At 46.2% G+C, this 18,872-nt stretch overlaps 1 protein-coding gene across 2 annotated transcripts; it reads right to left on the bottom strand.

The window, feature by feature from the left end:
- Window positions 1-5,162: 5,162 nt before the first annotated feature.
- LOC119661391 (DDB1- and CUL4-associated factor 11) lies at window positions 5,163-16,767 on the bottom strand. Of its 2 annotated transcripts, XM_038070715.1 has the most exons (10): window positions 16,472-16,767; window positions 16,151-16,299; window positions 16,007-16,079; window positions 15,665-15,938; window positions 15,275-15,421; window positions 15,001-15,191; window positions 5,995-6,325; window positions 5,778-5,933; window positions 5,606-5,712; window positions 5,163-5,498 (listed from the first exon to the last, which is right to left on the bottom strand). In XM_038070715.1, the coding sequence occupies exons 2-10, from the start codon at window positions 16,276-16,278 to the stop codon at window positions 5,355-5,357; spliced, it is 1,551 nt and encodes a 516-aa protein (XP_037926643.1). In that variant the 5' UTR covers window positions 16,279-16,299; window positions 16,472-16,767; the 3' UTR covers window positions 5,163-5,354. The 2 variants fall into 2 exon arrangements, with proteins under 2 accessions (XP_037926643.1, XP_037926642.1); XM_038070714.1 differs by having other exon boundaries at window positions 16,151-16,767.
- Window positions 16,768-18,872: the final 2,105 nt, after the last annotated feature.

Consider the following 18,872-nt stretch of genomic DNA (forward strand, 5'->3'; position numbering starts at 1 on the left):
TATAAACCGGTGTAAATGTGTTGAATGCCATACTGGTTCAGAAGATCGTTGAACTGTACCCCATTATCAGACGTGATCGACTCAGGGATTCCAAACACATGAAAGATTCTCTTCTCCAAGTATTCGGTCAGCACGTTTGCGGTAAACCGTTTAATCGGCTCCACAAATGAAAACTTTGAGAGAGAATCCAGAACGACTATTGCTCCGATATTTCCGGCGCGAGATCTGGGGTATGGGCCGATCAAATCGATATACAAACGTTGAAATACCCGATCGGAGATGAGCGCTTTTCCCATTAGCGGTTGGAGCGTTTGGTTGGGAGCTTTTGACGTCTTGCACGTTTCACAATTACGGATACAGTCCTTGACCTGAGAAACCATTTTAGGCCAATAAAACCACAACCGCAGTCTACCCAAGGTTTTACCAACCCCTCCATGTGCACTCAGGATAATCGACCTGATCACCTATTTCCACTAAAATCATTACAACAGCTCATAAGATCCAGTATTGCCTAAGGCTTCATTTTCTTATGCGACTTATCGCCAGCGCAGATGGAGTGACTGCGCTTTACATCGTAGTGAAGACCGCTCAAAATACATATGGATTGCACCTGCGCAATCTTTCGCATTGATGCTTTGCTCGTCAACCAGGCGATAAAATTCCTTTTAAAGTGCAAGAACCCCCCGAACTCTCTAATAAAGAGAGCCGTGAACGTCGACTGCGTTCATGAAAACCAACCAATTCCCTCAGATTATCCAAGACCTCCTAGACCGCGGCAATGTGTTCGACGAAGAAGGAGAGGAAGAGTCGCCCTCTTCACTGGCCCTTACTCCCCTTCACACTACGTGAGACCCAACTACTCAGCTAGACACAACTACTTTAAGGTGGGATGACCGCAATATTTTTTTAACGGAATTACAGAGAGGAACTTTGCTTTCCTCTTCATTCAGTTTTCTTAACGAGGTAGGGTTGAAAATTCCAACTTTAACATGATGGTATAAAAAATTCCATTTTGAGGGGCTATAACTTTTTAAAAGTGGTGACCCCCACAGTAGGGGAATCCCTCCCCTCCCTATCCATAACTTCCCTAATCCCTCCGGGAATAGTGTTGAAAATTAAACCTTTACCCATTAATTCACAAGGGCTAGCGTAAGTTCTCTAAAGTCACCGCATCTGTTGAATTGTAAGTAAAAGTATATCGGGGTAGAAGATCACGCGCGCAAATTTGAAGCAAAACATATACGCTACAGCGTACGTTCATCATCATCATCAATGGCGCAACAACCGGTATTCGGTCTAGGCTTGCCTTAATAAGGAACTCCAGACATCCCGGTTTTGCGCCGAGGTCCACCAATTCGATATCCTTAAAAGCTGTCTGGCGTCCTGACCCACGCCATCGCTCCATCTTAGGCAGGGTCTGCCTCGTCTTCTTTTTCTACCATAGATATTGCCCTTATAGACTTTCCGGGTGGGATCATCCTCATCCATAGTGACCCGCCCACCGTAACCTATTGAGCCGGATTTTATCACTTTCTCGAGGGCCAGGTTAAAGAGGACGCATAATAGCGCATCCCCTTGTCGTAGACCGTTGTTGATGTCGAATGGTCTTGAGAGTGATCCTGCTGCTTTTATCTGGCCTCGCACATTGGTCAGGGTCAGCCTAGTCAGTCTTATTAATTTCGTCGGGATACCGAATTCTCTCATGGCCGTGTACAGTGTTACCCTGGCTGTGCTATCACAGGCGGCTTTAAAGTCGATGAACAGATGGTGCAACTGTTGCCCATGTTGTCCATATTCCAACAGTTTTTCCATCGCTTGCCGCAGAGAGAAAATCTGATCTGTTGCTGATTTGCCTGGAGTGAAGCCTTTTTGGTACGGGCCAATGATGTTCTGGGCGTATGGGGCTATTCGGCCTAGCAAGATAGTGGAGAATATCTTATAGATGGTACTCAGCAACGTGATACCTCTATAATTGCTGCACTGTGTGATATCTCCCTTTTTATGTATGAGACAGATAATGCCTCGTTGCCAATCGTCAGGCATTGATTCGCTGTCCCATACTTTGAGCACAAGCTGATGAACCACTTGGTGTAACTGGTCGCCTCCATATTTAACCAATTCGGCTGTAATTCCATCGGCTCCTGGCGACTTATGATTTTTTAGCCGATGAATTGCACGGACTGTTTCTCCTAAACTTGGTGGTGGCAGTATTTGCCCGTCGTCTTCAGTTGGCGGGACCTCCAACTCGCCGATGTTCTGGTTGTTCAGTAGCTCATCAAAGTACTCAACCCATCGCTCCAATATGCCCATTCTATCGGAAATCAGATTTCCCTCTTTGTCTCGGCAGGATGAGCATCGAGGTGTATAAGGCTTCATCCTGCTGACTTGTTGGTAAAACTTGCGCGCCTGGTGCGGTTGCTCCCTGTACTTTTCTAGTTCATAGACTTGTTGGTTCTCCCAGGCGTCCTTTTTCCGTCTGTGAAGTCGCTTCTCCACTCGACGGAGTTCGTGATAAGTCTCTGCGCGTGCCCGCGTTCTTTGAGAATGCAACATTACTCGGTATGCGGCATTCTTCGGTTCCGTTGCTAGCTTACATTCATCGTCAAACCAGCCGTTCCGACTCCTTTTGCGGCTGGGGCCAAGTATGTTTGTGGCCGTATCCATGATAACGTTCTTCAGGTGGTTGTGAAGGTCATTAGTTGATGCTTCATCTCCAGGTCCTCTGTTGACTGCGGTTATTGCGGCATCCATTTCCCTCTTATAGGTGTCGCGGAGGGTTGTGTTGTGGATGGCTTCAGTGTTCACTCTCACCTGATTGTCAGAGGGGATTCTGGGTGGTGTTGTGATTTGAGCTCGGAGCACCATACCAACGAGATAGTGATCCGAGTCTATATTGGCCCCCCCTATATGTTCTGACATTCATCAAGGCTGAGAGGTGGCGGCGTACGTTGGTGAGTAATAATTCCGTAGGTTTTTTTTTGGTGGTATAAGGATTTCAAGAATGATGGCCGGGGGAAAGCTGATGACGAGCCGAGAGTGGAATTCCCCACATCAACGGATGGTTATAATTTTTCCGTTTAACGATCTTGTTGACTGAACGTTGGCAGATGGGAAAAAGCGTTTGTAAAATTCTTACAGAAGACCTTGAGAAAAGGAGTTGTGTGCTTGCTTCGTGCCGCCTATGTTATTTACAGAGAGACTTACAGAGCAACAAGATTTACAGAGCAACAAGAAGTTCGGGTTATCTCTAGACATAATCTACTTGCCCTCTGGAATTTTTAAATATCTCTTTTCCCATTAAAGAACGATGTTTCCTCTTGTTGTCTATATTTTTAACATTAACAAAAGTGACGCCACGCAAACGAGCGAAACGTTAGAACCAGTCAATGCGATATTGACAAACGTCTAAGTGTTGGTACTATTGGAATATCATAAGAAATTTGACTTGTACCGACGTTTATATGTAGCCAACGGACTTATCAACCTATGTAATATAGGGTTGGGGAAAAAGAAATGTCGTATTTGTGATCGAAATTTGACGCTTTATTTAACATACTTAGAATTATCCGATTGAAGTCAAATATGCGCCGTTTTGTTCGCAAACTTGTTCCCATTTAGGAGGGTAACTTCATTATCCCCCCTCCTAATTTGAAAAAAAAACTCAGACTGCCAGTTTTCGCAAGTTTCCTTTAAGGCCAACTTAGTAGCATGTCCGGAGAGCTCAGTGGTTAGAGCGTTGGGCTGTCGTAAGGAGGGACGCGGTTCAAATCTCACTGGTGGCAGTGGGATTTGTATCGTGACTTACCGTCGGACACCAGTCGACTCAGCTGTGAATGAGTACCTGAGTCAAATCAGGGTAATAATCTTTGGCGAGCGCAATGCTAACCACATTGCCTCCTACAGTGTACTGTAGTATACCGTTACGGTCTTGAATGAAGTGCTCTAACACACTTCAAGGCCCTGATCCAATATGGATTGTGCGCCAACGATTTTTATTATTATTAGTAGCACCAAGAGCGTTTTGCATAGACCGGAAGAGATGGTAATCACTTGGTACCAGGTCCGGACTATATGGCGGTTGCGATAGGACATCCCATCCGAGCTCCCGTAGCTTCTGGCAGGTCATCAAAGATGTGTGAGGCCGAGCGTTGTCCTGGTGGAACACAACACCATTCCTATTTTCGCTTGCGATTTTCGTACGTGATCCAGTTTTCATCACCAGTCACCATTCGCTTCAAAAATAGGTCGAATTCGTTCCGTTTCAGCTGTGCATCGCAGGCGTTGATTCGGTCCAAGAGATTTTTTTGTATCAACTCGTGTGGCACCCAAACATCCAGCTATTTTTGGAATCCAATCTTCTGCAAATGGTTCCAAACGGTTTTATGGTCCTCACCCAGTTCCTGGCCAATCGAGCTAGTGCTCACATGCCGGTCTACTTGGACGATTTCGACGATTTTATCGGTTTCTACGACGATTGGCCTACTAGTACGGGGTGTATCTTCGATATCCACTACACCAGAACGAAATCGATCGAACCAAAGCTGTGCTGTGCGAATCGTTACAGTATTAGACCCATAAACTTCGCAAATTTTTTTGGCCGCCTTCGTTGCATTTTTACCTCTCAGGTAGTAAAAATGTTAGATATGACGAATTTCTTGCTTGGTGGACTCCATCTTTGACGTGCTATAACTTGAGACTAAAACGTATCATCACAACACTGTCAAAGGGACACTTGTAGCCCAGATTGTCGTCTTTAAATCACCGTATAGTATGACCCGATGCGATAAATACAGCACAAGATATGTTTAAGTGTCGCCATCTATTACAAAATACGACATTACCTTTTCCCCAACCTAATATTTTCTCAGTTGCCGCAAGCTGATTGGTATTAATTGTAACCACAAGGGTACTTCTGTTCCTGTTTGAACGATCTAAAAGATCAAACCAGGCAGTTTCTTCCGCAACATGATATTTAAAAAAGTTGTCTTAATCAAGGGCTGACGTACAATTCGAATTACGAATACATTTCTCCGTTTTCTTATATTTATTTCAAATCAAAAACTTTTATTTCAAATAGCATTAAATTAATTATATGACAGATCATCCCGACTGCCATATTTCAAAACACTCTCCTCTCCTTAGTCCTCAATATAAATTTCAAATTATCGTATGAATCCGTTTAATGCTTGTTACAACATATAAAATATATAAGAGAAAACATAGCAGAGTAAAGTTGAAAGAAATTCAAGTATTTAAATTAATATTTACATTTCTTCACAATTAAATAAAATTTAATTCAATATGCATTAGCTTGCATATAACATAGAGGGTGACGATGGTCGCTACCCTTCTCATCAATCCACTACGTTATTGCGTTGCATCGCAATTCGACGCGATCGTCGAAGAGGTTGCTGCTCTTCATCTTGGCGATCGAGGGAATTTCGTCGTTTTTGACTTATGGTTCTGTTGTAGGTACTCAGATTGACATGCGTGTCCCACTGAAATGTAGAAATGGGAAAAGTGTCAGAGTAAACTTCCAAACTTTAACTTAACTTTAAATTATAAAGTGCAAGACAAAGAACAACAGCGAAATTACGATACTCACCGAGCTAGAAATAATCTCCGACCGAACGGGATGCCAAGCTGCGTCCCGAACAATATCCTTATGGCCCTCAATAGCCTCCTTAATGTGACCCGTGAGAACATCATATACTGTAAATGGAATAATCAAATTTAAGATCATCCCACAATGGGTAAATGGTATAAGTCCAATTTACTTATGACTCGACCCGACCCACAGCCAGTGTAAATATATCGTTGTCCAGTTTGTTCCATTGGCGAAAACTTTGCTCTTATCAAACTCTTCGTCACTCTATGCCCTCTGAAAGTCATAACGCTTGAATCGCCGTCCATTGTCTTTTGTGGATTATAAACTGAAATTTTTTAATATTCAATTAAAATTCTTGCACAAAACAGGACTTTATTCAATATTACAATCTCGGGGCACGTTGTCCCATCGATAGTCCCAATTGTATATGAATTCATTGCGAACCGATTGTTCCTTGTCCATTGGCGAGGCTCGTCGTAGATCCCAGATTTTTATACTTTGATCCTTCGAGTTCGATAGAATATAATTGCCATCATTTCGTGAATCAATATACGTGATTCCATCGAAATGTCCTACGAATATCTGAGCGGGCTCGGCCCCATCAGCCAGGCAACGTGAATCCCACAGTTTGATAATGCCATCATCGCATCCACTTACGAATAAATTATTATCCACATAACACACAGCGTTGATATCGACAAATTCATCTGTGTTCGTCTTAAAAGGTAGAAGAAATGGACAATTAAGTTGATTTCTTTTATTGTAATATTGTTTACTTATCATCTAAGCAACCCCAAGCAGGGAAGCAGTCAACGACGCTCTGGAGGTGGAAAGGCTAAGGCGGTTGGCTGGTCTATCGGAGCTTTCGACGAGGAGACATTCCTGGTCGCATTGGAGGGAGCCCATGATCCGGATGGAACAGCGGTGGAAAGGGTCGCACAGCTGTCTCAACGTGTAACCGAAGCATGCGACGCTACGATGCCACGACGACGTTTGCACCACGGCAAGAGGCCAAACTACTGGAAAAAAACACAGATCGCTGCCTTGGGATCCGAGTGAGGAGACTTTCCCACAGGACAAGGGGAAGGCGGGAGCACCAGGAGCGTGAGGAGGAATACAGGGATCTGCGAAGCAACCTTAAGAAGGCCATTCGGAGAAGCAAGCGGAAATGCTACCAGAAGCTCTGCATGGAGGCTAATACGAATCCGTGGGGTACAGCCTACCAAGTTGCAATGAAGAAGATCCGCGGGCGAAAATCACCTCAGGTGACATGCCCACGGCTCTTGTTGCAAATAATTACAACTCTTTTCCCGCAGCAGGAGCAGGACGAAGGAGAACCCCAAGTGGCAGCTCAGCAGGACGTCTTCTCGATCCCTGATGTTACCAAAGAGGAACTTTGGGAAATCTGCAGACGTATTGGAGACAGCAAGGTTCCGGGATTGGACGGAATTCCGAACAGGGCTCTGAAGGTGGCGGTCAAGGCCAGACCAAGGTGGTTCGCAAGCACATTCGAAGGAGTGTTTCCCGCCCAGTGGAAGAGGCAGAAGCTGGTCTTGCTACCGAAGCCCCGAAAACCACCCGGCGTGCCCCCTTCATATCGCCCTATTTGTCTCTTAGACATCATGGGGAAGATGTTGGAGAGGGTGATATACAACAGGCTGCTCCCGTTCATCGAGCTTGCGGGTGGTCTTTCAGAGCGGCAATATGGGTTTCGGCGAGCCCGTTCTACGGTCGATGCAGTAGCAAAGGTCGTGGAATTGGCTCGAAATGCAATGGCCATGGGCAAATGCTGTGCTTTGGTGACGCTGGACGTCAAAAATGCTTTTAACTCAGCCAACTGGGGCTGGATTAAGGGCGCTTTGGCCAAACTGGGTGTTCCTAACTACTTGGCTCGGCTCATCGAGAGTTACTTTTCGGACAGACTTCTCTGGTACGAGACGGACGACGGGCCGAAGGAGTACATTGTGACAGCAGGTGTGCCTCAAGGTTCTGTATTGTGACCACTGCTGTGGAACATAATGTACGACGGAGTGCTTGGCCTTCGCGTGCCGGAGGAGACAACGCTGATTGGTTTTGCGGATGACCTGGCGGTAGTTTCAATTGCAAAGCATCCCGAGGACGTGGAGCTTTATGCAAATGAAGCCATTCATACCATCAAGTCATGGTTACGAATGGCCAAGCTGGACCTGGCGCACGAAAAAACGGAGGCGGTCCTCATTACCAACCGTAGGAAGAACGACACGGTTACCATCCAGGTTGGTAATCGTGAGGTCGTCTCAAAATCGGTTGTCAAATACCTGGGGGTGATGATCGATGCCAAGCTGAGTTTCAAGGGACACTTGGATTATGCGCGAGAGAAGGCAGCAAATGCCAGCTCATCCCTTGGAAGGATGATGCCTAACGTGGGAGGGCCGAAGTATAGTCGCAGGCTACTCATCGCGGGAGTGGTGAGGTCGATCCTGCTATACGTGGCCCCTGTCTGGGCGGGAGCGTTGAACCACGCTGTCAACCGGAGGAAGATATGTTCGGCACACCGGCCAATTGCGCTAAGGGTGTGCAGCGCATTTAGGACGGCGTCGACGGAGGCAGTGTGTGTTATCGCAGGAATGATCCCTATAGATCTTCTAGCGAACGAGGCACACTGGCTCTACGAAAAACGGAAGGCAAATCCAGCCGAGGTGAATGCGGATTTCCGAAAAGCCATCAGGAGAGAGTTGTGTGGCAAGTGGCAACAACGATGGGATAAATCTGACAAGGGCAGGTGGATCCATACATTGATCCCGTGTATCGAGAAATGGGCCAACCGAAAGCACGGAGAATTGAATTACCACCTGACACAGTTCCTTACGGGACACGGTGGCTATAGGAAGTACTTGCATCGCTTCGAGTTGGACGAGTCTCCCAACTGTCCTGAATGCGGTGCTCCCCGGAGCACGTTATGTTCCATTGTCCCAGATTTCTGCAGCAGAAAAGGAGGTTGAACAGCATCTTAGGGGTGGACATCGAACCCTCCAACCTGGTGGAAGAGATGTTGAAGTCGGAGGAAAACTGGATGGCGGTAAATGAGGCAGTAGCCGTGGTGCAGACAAAACTCCTGGAGTTGGATCGAACTCGGAAGACGTGACATGAACGAGCTGGTATAGCGAACCAGAGCCTCCCCCGCGAAGTAATACTTCACGGTGGTCCCGCGGGGAGGGGCGGAAAAGTGGGGGTGGTTTTAGTGGGTGTGAATCCCACACACTGCTGCAACCTGGCGCAGCAGTGTGTGGCAGTCTTTCTAAGATTTCCACCTCCATCCATAAAGAAAAAAAAAAAAGCAACCCCAATGTTTTCTCAAGTTCGTAGCTATTGGCTACGTTCTCAGCAGTGAGCATAGTGAATTTTAGGAATTCGAGTTTTAGAAAAGATGTTCTAGCAAGATCTTGGTATTGACAAGAAGTGATTTACCCCTTTTCCCAAGAATGACATTGCGATTAGATTTCCTTGAATTGAATGTCTTGGTCGACGTAAGTTTCATCTGCCACCGATTTGTGGTGACTGTTTGGTGCTTTAGGCCACTTCATTTAAGACCGTAATGACAAGCCTCCTGATTTGTCACTCAGAAGCCACGATATAAAACCCTCTGCCATTAATAAACTATGAAGAAATACGCTACGCAAATTAGAGTTGTATTAAATCAACATCAGCACCACGTGTTATTTGAATCGAATAACATCGCCTAGTATACCCTATGGCAATCAGGTGAGAGTTTACACTGAAGCCATTCACAACCCAGCCTATATAGGAGGAATGGATGCCGTAATAAACGCAGTCAAAATAGTTCCTAGAAATGAAGCATTGATAAATGATCTTCATATCCACCTGAAGAAAGTTCTCATTGATACGGCCCCAGTCGCAAAAAAAGTCGGAACGGCTAGTTCGACGATGAGTAAGTTAGCAAAGAAACCGAAGAATGCTGCATCAACACACAGCGACTTTAGCGTCGATTTAACATGCAGTCTCAGTATCACCATCTAATCTGCCCTTAAGCTGCTGGATCATCGAGCGCCAGTGAAGCCTCTGCTTCTGAGACGCCGCTGCATGACTCTGCTTATACCCTATCAGCGACTGCGGACAACAATACTGGCACCGTATGGTCTTGCGAGGTCGCCGACATGGCACAATTGAGAAGGCGAATGGTCGCATTTACGGCCAGTCTGATCACATTGACGGCGGCGATGAGCACGTCATCTTACAGTGTACGAACCCCTTAATAGGACAATTATCTAATAGACACAGACATGGAGGTCTCGGCCTTGCCCGCCCCCAGGGTTGGTAGGTAGGTATCAGTGGCGCTCTGAGGAGCCCAATTAGCGCTTTGGTGCGCCGTTTTGATGCCACAAACTCTTTAGACCGTGACTGCTAGGTAGTGCGAGTAGACTCGGCCCCCGACAGCCACCAGCGGAACACCGACTGTATTCGCCGAGGGACTGCCAAGAGCGGAGTTTTGCCTGGCCAATCCGTTAGCCCGCTCATTCCCCTCTATGTTCCTATGGAACCCAGAGGAGAGTGACTTTGAGCATGCCGCCCAGACAGTTAAGCGCGTCTCTGCACTGCCCCACCAGCCGGGCAGATGTCGTCGTTGAGTACAAGGCCTTGATGGCCGCTTGGCTGTCGGTCAGAATAGCTATGTTACGCTTGGGGCTCGAATCACGCTCTAGCCATCGACAGACTTCCAATATCGCCAATACTTCCGCCTGGAATACACTGGCCAAACCTGGGAGACCATACGACTTGCATACACCGTGTGTATTCGAGAAAACCCCCGCGCCGACTCTATAGGCCATCTTTGTTCCGTCCGTAAAGAATACTGTGTCATAGTCTTACAACACGCCGCCGGTCTTCCACTTTGCCCTGGTTGGAAGGTCCACAACAAAGTTTCTCGTGAAGTTCAGCTTGCGTGTGACATAGTCCGTGGGGGATGCCCGGATTTCCCGAAGCATTTCATCCTAGATGAAGCTGTGGCCGTAGGACTTCGCTGCCCAGCATCCAAACTCACGTAGTCTGACGGCACTGCACGCTGCAACAGACTCAACAAGCTTTTTCTTCAGCAGCTGAAATTAGCTCACTTAGTCGTTAGGGGAAATTTTGATCTGCTCAACTAGCACTCTTTCTATCGTTTCTGAAGACGTTGGCGACCCAAGAAGTGCACGAATACTTCTTCCAAAATACCGCAACATCACTACCAAGCGTTGTCCCTCTGAGCCAGTTAAGTATGATGTTCAACACCACAGTATAGCACAGTATATTGTCATCTCCACTCGATCTGGTCCCCAAGTACGACAGCGAATGACCTAGAGGTTTCTGGATCGGTAACTCATTCCCTTCGTCCAATAAATTGCACATTATTTAGCAAATTGCAGTGTTTTCTCGACCTTGGATCTCACCAAGGCTTACCATTAAATCCTTGTAGCACTCGAAAATGCCCGCTTGTGAACGGGACAAAAGTTGAAGAAAAAGACACCGTCTCGTCATTGGTGATATTCGAGCGTAGATCCTGCCATAAGGTCAGTTGGGTTTCAACTAGCCGACATCGCATGAGCAATCAGCTCGATCACTTTACGATCAGATTTAGGAGCATTTTTCTGAATGTGCGAAACAAGATGAGCACTGACATTGGCCTCGAAAGGGATCACCATCTGACGGCCGCTTGCGTCATGTGTCCGCCACTTCTCGCAGAGTTGGAGAGTTACGACTTTAGTTCAACTACGACAGTTTGTATGGTCCAGGAAGACAGTGGAAAAGCTATCTTGCTGATCGGACGGCAGATGCCCTGAGTAAATCCGCCTGAAAATATCAATAAGTATTGGCCCGCCATCAAAAATGCTCCTTTTTCGTCGGCTACGTACCGAAGAGGCGTACCAAAATCTGGCTGGGAGCGGAATTTTGGAAACGGATTGTTGAGCGAAAGGATTGAAGACTCTGTTGACCGCTGTGATGATGGGCTTGATGCAATCGAGTTTTGACACCGGGGTTACTGGGGAGTTCAACATAATATGCAGCTTGACAAAAGAGAATTCGCTATTGTGTTGAAGGGGAAGCGGAAGATGCCGCAGACGCCGAAACTTGGTTTTCCCTCCAGGTCTGCCTGCATTGATCCCATCAACCCTTTATGGATCATTGTAGAATAGTGTGGGGAGTTTAGATCTTCACGTCACATGCTCTTCCTCGACAACGGGAAAGGTTTCCATAGCGTGAGCCATGAGTGTATCTGGCGTGTCCTACCCAGGGGGTGTATCGTCATCATATGATGGCGTAAAATGTGTCGTGCTGCACAGAGGTATAATCTAAAATTTAAGAGGATTTTGAGATCCAAAGCCGCGTTCGCCAGGTTTGCATCTTATTATTGGTGATGTTCTTCATCCTGCCTTGTCCGGAGGATATGGAGGAGAGTTCAATGCACGATGACATTTTTTTTCAAACACCATGACTACGCTGATGACATCTGTTTGCTTCCCTTGGTTTAATGGCTCTGGATTTGGAAAGAGAAGCAGAGTTGGACTGAAGATAAACACTAACAAAACCAAGGTTCTCAGTCTAGCGGGTCATCGCGCTCCCCCTACTCGCATTATTAGGCAGGGCATCGAAGGCGTCGATCAATTTGTAAATCTAGGAAGTGTGGTTTTTGGCACCGAACTAGATGTTGCCCACCGTATTAGCGGCACTAGACCGCTTTCGCTGCCTTATATAAAATCTGGAAGTGCAGTTATCTCAACAGCAAGATCAAATTGAGACTGTTCTATGCTAATGTTTTTCCTGTGTTGCTATGTAGGAGTAGCAGATGGAAAGTGACTCCCACTGATACTTAAAATCTCCAAACCTTCATCATACGTCGTATCATAGGAGTACGCTGACCGAACGAGCAACTTGGTCGGCGTATAGGCCTGCCATCCGCATGCGATGTAATCGGAAAATGGCAGTGGATAAGTCATATATTAAAGAGTGGCAAAAATTGCATTAATGGTTACGTCATGTAGTGGATCCCGCTTCACCAAGAGCATTTGGCACAGAACAATAGAGAGATGCAGACATCTCAAGCTTATTGGGGGGAGTTGAGGCGTATTTCAGCGATGGCGTGTAGGTGTGATCGACGCGTTATACCCCACCAAGGGCTGGCTCCGCCGCTTAATACAACATTTAAGCGACCGGGAGGAGGCATGTATCGTAGTGACGGAGTACAAATCAACCAAAAAGAGCGCAATAAACAAGAGCAAAGCTCGCTGCTGCCAGGATCTGGTCGACGAGGTGAATGGGGATCCGTGGGGACTCCGTTACAAACTGGTAACCCGAAAAATCAGGGCTCAGCGGAAACCCTGTTCACTTAAGGCCGAGCAATTGGACCGCATTGTAAGGGCACTATTCCCTGTGGGGGATGATGACGTCGGCGCGGAGAGCGTAGAGGACTATTTAACTTTTCTCTATAAAAGAGTTGGAGAGGACTGCCTCTCTATGAAAAACAAGAAGGCGGACCCGATGGTATTCCGGTAGAGGTATACAAACTGGTATTCCTACACCGGCCAGACCTACTGCTTGACGCATTCAATGCTTGCCTGAAAGAGGTCACTTTCCCTGATCGTTGGAAGGTGGCGAGGCTTGTGCCGATCCACAAAGGGAAAGGGGACCCCGAGTTGCCGTCTTCATACCACCCACTATGTGAGCTTGACACTGCTGGAAAAGCTCATCAGAAGTAGACTCGCTGAAGCGATACGCGCTGCCGGAGATTTATCTCCCCGGCAGTTTGGTTTTAGGGCAAGGAGATCCACAGTTGATGCTGTCATGCAAGTCGTGAATGCCGTTCGACGGGTGGTGCTCGTTGTAACGCTTGACGTCTGAAACGTCTTTAATTCCGTGCCGAACTAGCTCTTACGGATATTGAGGGACTATCTGAGGAACCGCTCCCTGCTCTATGAAACACTGGAAGGTCAGAGGAGGATGGAGGTCACATCGGGGTGCCACAGGAATCCATCCTAGGCCGGCCGAGATATCAGAAGAGCAGCGCCTGGTCGGCTATGCAGATGGTGTCGCGGCGCTTGTTGATGGATGCGCTGTCGAACAGGCGCAAAGCAGACTCGGCATATGGTTTCAACCTTGCACTGGAAAAAACCGAAGTTATCATCCTGACTAAAAAGAGAATTCCGACCCTGCGACCCATATCGTCCGGCGAGCCGATAATCGAGCCAAAACCAGCGGTAAAGTACCTCGGATTGGCTCTTGACACAAAGATGAGTTTTTTGAACAAATCAAAGCAGCAGCGAACAAGGCTGCAGCTGGAGTTTCGGCGTTAAGTAGGCTAATGGTAAACATTGGGGGTCCTACGTCTAGCAGGCGACATCTAATGATGAATTGACCGCAGTCTGCCCTACTCTGACGCTCTTGACAAGGAGATATATCGTAAATGTCTCGCGCAAGTACAGAGACGGGGAGCTTTGCGGGTGGCGTCTGCGTACCGCACTGTCTCCGAACCGGCCGTGATGGCGATCGCGGGAGTGATCCCCGTTGCCCTTCTTGCTAAGGAGCGTCAAGCCATATACAAGCGCAAGGGAGATGAGCCAAGGGTTGTTGCTCGTGAAGAACGGCAACGCACTCTAGACGAGTGGCAGCTCTCTTGGTAAAATGAAACTAGAGGTAGATGGACTCCGCGGCTTATCGGCAACTTAGGTGTGTGGCGGCGAGATTGACTATTTCCTTGCCCAATTTTTAAGTGGGCATGGAGACTTTCAGTCTTACCTGCACAAGATTGGAAAGGCGCGTTCTCCGGATTGTGTGTTTTGCAATGGAGTTGTGGACGATGCCCACCACACTTTTTTTTCTTGTGGAAGGTGGGATGGGGTTCGTCAGCAGCTCTATTTAAACACAGGGTATCTCTCTCCAGACAACATTGTAGAAGAGATGCTGAGGACTGCTGACAGCTGGAACCGTGTTGCCCATTACGTTCGGGCCCTTCTTGTTGCTAAGAAGATAGAACTGGACCGGTGGAGGAGCCGAATGGCAGGGGGTTCCTTGAACTGACAGTTCCCTTCTTCCTGTCCCCTCCCGTTGGTGAAAGGAATTCCCTGATTTGAAGGCTCCGCAAGGCGGGAGAGTTCGGGGACTAGCCCGAAGTAATGTGACAAACGGTCCCAGACTAGCTCTCTGACGATGGGAGGTGTTGGTTGTCCGAAGACGTACCGAACCGGCAGTTCAACACTGTGCGTAAATGCATTAACCTACCCAACCCGCCCAAAAAACGAGGTTGAATGAAATTTGTTTCAAATTAAATTAACTTTTTACTGTTATTCAAACTCTCGATAATGTGGAGCTGCTAGAAACTCGGCTAATTCTTATTCCTGCGTCCTCAGTCATACAGAACTTACCACTTTTATCTTCGTCGTTCTGGCATTAGTAGTTCTATCGTAAATATACATACAGGCATCATTGGCTCCGCCAAGAATATAATTTCCACACGGCGAGAATCGCACCGAAAACACACATGATCGCGAGTGTTCTGGATTCAACTGGAGCCACTGGATGTTATCGGTGCGCTCATCAACACGGCAAACGTGCACTAAACACAAAGAACATCCGTTAACTCACTGTTTAAAACGGGGACACTAGCAGTGAAGTCAAAACTACTAAGAGACTACTTACGATATTCCGACCACGTTGAGTATACAAAATATTCTTCGTCTGGACTGATATCTACGTCGAGTATGCACCAACTAACGTTGACTGCTTGAATCCGATTCACTCGGTGGTAGGTTCCTTTCGATGAGTCGAACACTCGAATGACATGGTCTGAAATGGTTTAATGTGAGTATCCATTGGTACAGCCATTTCTAGTCTGTATTTATGAAACCGGTGGCCTCAGTAAATTTCTAACGACTTGAGCCAAACTATCTATCGCCAAGGAATTATCTCTAAACTCATCATCAAATATTTTTTGGAATCAGAGCAGTGCAAGCTTTGATTTTACCAAGTCATCGTCGCGATAAGCTCAGTCGACGTCACGACCAGAGCAAACAGCATTCAAAATCTCACCTTGACTGGCGGTGATGAGGCGACTGCCCGACTTGTTGAACGTCCCGCAGAACACTTTCGATTCGAGCGACATCAGTCGCTGACTCTTTTTATTGGGTATGTATTGGTTTGCGATTTTGCGGTACTGGTTTTCGCTCAACGTCCCCGCAGGCTTCCGCCCGATTCCATTCTCGCGATCTTGCAGGATCTTCTGCAGCGACCACTGATCGCTGGGCGGCTCACTATCTGGTGCATGTCCTGATAAGTACTTGATTTCTTTGTACAGGTCGGTGTTCTGTAGATTGGAGAAGAAATTAGAATAGCACCAGAGTCAACAGGAACACTTCCGCGCCTGCAACTTACCCGGAACACTGATAGATCCGGGCGCTTCCGAATCACGGGCATCTTCATGCTGCAGTACCGAGCCAGGGTGCCTCTGTGGCGAAACCATGGAAAGGGGGGTATCGTGTTAATTTCTGCCTTTGCACAGCGTCCGACACTAATTACCTGCTGACCATCCGCTGCAGAACGTTCACGAGGTGCTCCTGGTAATCGTAGTCTTCATTCTCGAGTAATTCCATAAGAACTCCATCACTATCATCGTCCATTTCAATTATAGACAAGCTACTGCCCATTAGGCCTCCTTGCTCGGTCTCCTTTACGGGAGGAACAGGCACGAATGCAAGAACAGAAGATTTATGTTACTAAACCGAACTGACCAATCGATCCGCTAACTTTGTGAATAATTGAACGCACGATACGCGCTAATGTGCAAGGGATCAGGTGGACAGTGAGAAAATAAAATGAATAAAATGTATTGCGGTTTACATTCGGCACAAAAGTGGATCGTGATGGCGAATAATTACTCCGGCGGCGAAGGCTTTGCGATTGAGTAAGATGTCGAAATATTCGACGCGCCTCGCGGGCGTTGGGTCAGGCGACGGGTTCGCTATCAAGCGGTTTTCATTTGCAACGGCTGCACAGATTCGCGGCTTCTACAGTCCAGGCAAGTGGGAAGCGAAGACGTCCTGCGGTTATTGGAAAACAAAACTGCGAAGTTAGACACGGACAAAACATATAGGCCGAGTGACACTTCACGTATTGTGTTTTTGAAATGTTTTTATAGCACGCGCCGGTGGGTGTACATGGCGAAGTTGAGGCTGGGGTAAGAAAAAAGATATGTTAACATTGAAGGCATCCAGCAGCAAACACGTAACTGCCAAACAACGGTAGTGTTAGACAAAACACACATCTGGCAAGATTGTTTTAATGGAAAATATATGACTGCAAAACTTTCAACAATAAAAAAGCGAAAAGAATTAAATATTTTTCATATCGGCTTAAGTATTGGTTAATCACCTGGCACACTGAGATAACTGCAGTTTTGCCAGGAAATATACAAAACCAAAGCGGATAAAGTTCGCGTACACTCATCAAATTAGGTAATTCCCCGAAATATGGCGTCTCAAATGCACTTTCCTAAAATTGTCCTGCATCTATTATTAATTGAGAAAGTAAAGTTTATATTGCTGAATAAGTGGAGGAGGGAATTGCGCGAGTCGTCGGAAGGCAACATTGTTCTATCTAGCAGGTTGTTAACAACTTCAAATCGACAGGTGAGTTCAGTTCGAAAAGCCGTTTTGAATCTTCGACTAACTGCAAGAGACATGACAGTGAAAATCAAGCAAATTTGTCTGGATATCATCAGGAAAATACTGGCTGGATATCGTGGACTAGTCGAGCGGCGAAAACCGTCTAACCGTCTATTAATCGAAAAAATGCCCTGCCTTTGCTAATAATAAATAATCGTTGGGCCAACAATCCATATTGCATCAGGGCCTTGAAGTGTGTTAGAGCACTGGATTCAAGACTACAGGATAACAGTGCCCTGTAGGAGGCAATGTGGTCAGCATTGCACTCGTCCGAGATTATTACCCTGATTTGACTCAGGTACTCATTCACAACTGAGTCGACTGGAGTCCGACGTCAAATCACGATACAAATACCACTACCACCAGTGAGGTTTGAACCGCGACTTTCCGTACGACAGCTTTGTACTCTAACCACTTAGCTGTACGGACACCTTTGCTAAGCAATATGTAAATGAGCCCAAATCGTTCTGGAAAGATGTTTTGTTTTCAGAAGAGCGCAGATTTTGCATTTTCGGAATAATAGGAAGAAAAATAGTACGGGTAAAAAAGAAAATTTATTTTCAGCATTGAAACTCGGTGGTGGCGAGGTAATGGTTTGGGGGTGTATGTCGACTAACGACGTGCCTAACCTTGACTTTATTGAGTCAACATTGGATAAACTAGCTTACCTTAATATTAAGGAATAATTTAAAGCGAAATGCGCAAAATCTCAGCTTGGGCAAGGATTATTATTTTCAACATGATAATGATTACAAGCATATACCCCAAGTTGTGAGGCTCTCGTTACTGTATAATGCCCCAAAACAGCTTCATACACCTCCGTAACCTCCACACCTTAATCCCGTTGTACATTTATGGAACTCACTCGAGAGAAAGATTCATCAACACAATATAACCAGCAATCAAATTTTGAGAAATACACTCATAGAAGGATAGGAGAAAAGTTCATCTGAGGAGACAGCAACGCATATCAATTCAATGCCTAAATCGTCTATAACGAGCTATAGACATCAAGGATACTATGTCAATTATATTGACAGTATATTTGTAATCAGCAGTAATTTTAAAACTATTATTAAATGTGTATGCAGACTTTTCTCGCCCTAATTTTCTATGTTTGTTGCAAAATATAACGATTTCTCAAAAACTGTTAAAGTTAAATTAATAAAATTCTGCCTGCAGATAGTAGTAACTTCTTCTTTTTTTTCAGCCTTTGTCCCGTTCACAAGCGGGTTCGGCTCGTCGTGAACGGTTTCGCCATTTGGCTCTATCGAATTCCTGATCTGGGTGCAATCTCGAGGCTTTTAAATCCCTATCCAGCGTATCAAGCCACCGTTGTTTAGGCCTGCCTTTTGGTCGTTTACCATCGACTTCGATGTTCAGACCAATCTTGGCAAGTGAATTCTCATTAGCACGATAGTAGTAATTAATAAATGTATTCAAAATAATCTGGAAATATGTTATTTCATGTTGGTTTTTTAACAGTACGGTTTTATTGAAAGCAGGTGTACACAGACTTTTGTTGCTAGTTGTATACAGTAAAATTCTGCCATATTATTTACATAACATACTGGTCC

This window comes from Hermetia illucens, chromosome 1 (assembly GCF_905115235.1).
Source record: "Hermetia illucens chromosome 1, iHerIll2.2.curated.20191125, whole genome shotgun sequence".
NCBI classification, from domain to species: Eukaryota; Metazoa; Arthropoda; class Insecta; order Diptera; family Stratiomyidae; genus Hermetia; species Hermetia illucens.

Bases quoted from the DNA above. Each gene is read 5' to 3' on its own strand.
- LOC119661391 (XM_038070715.1), bottom strand. From the start codon at position 16,278: ATGGGCAGTAGCTTGTCTATAATTGAAATGGACGATGATAGTGATGGA. The intron at 15,422-15,664 runs GTGAGATTTTGA...AAACCATTTCAG, and splicing joins CCTCATCACCGCCAGTCAAG to ACCATGTCATTCGAGTGTTC. The intron at 15,192-15,274 runs GTAAGTAGTCTC...CTTTGTGTTTAG, and splicing joins CTCAACGTGGTCGGAATATC to TGCACGTTTGCCGTGTTGAT.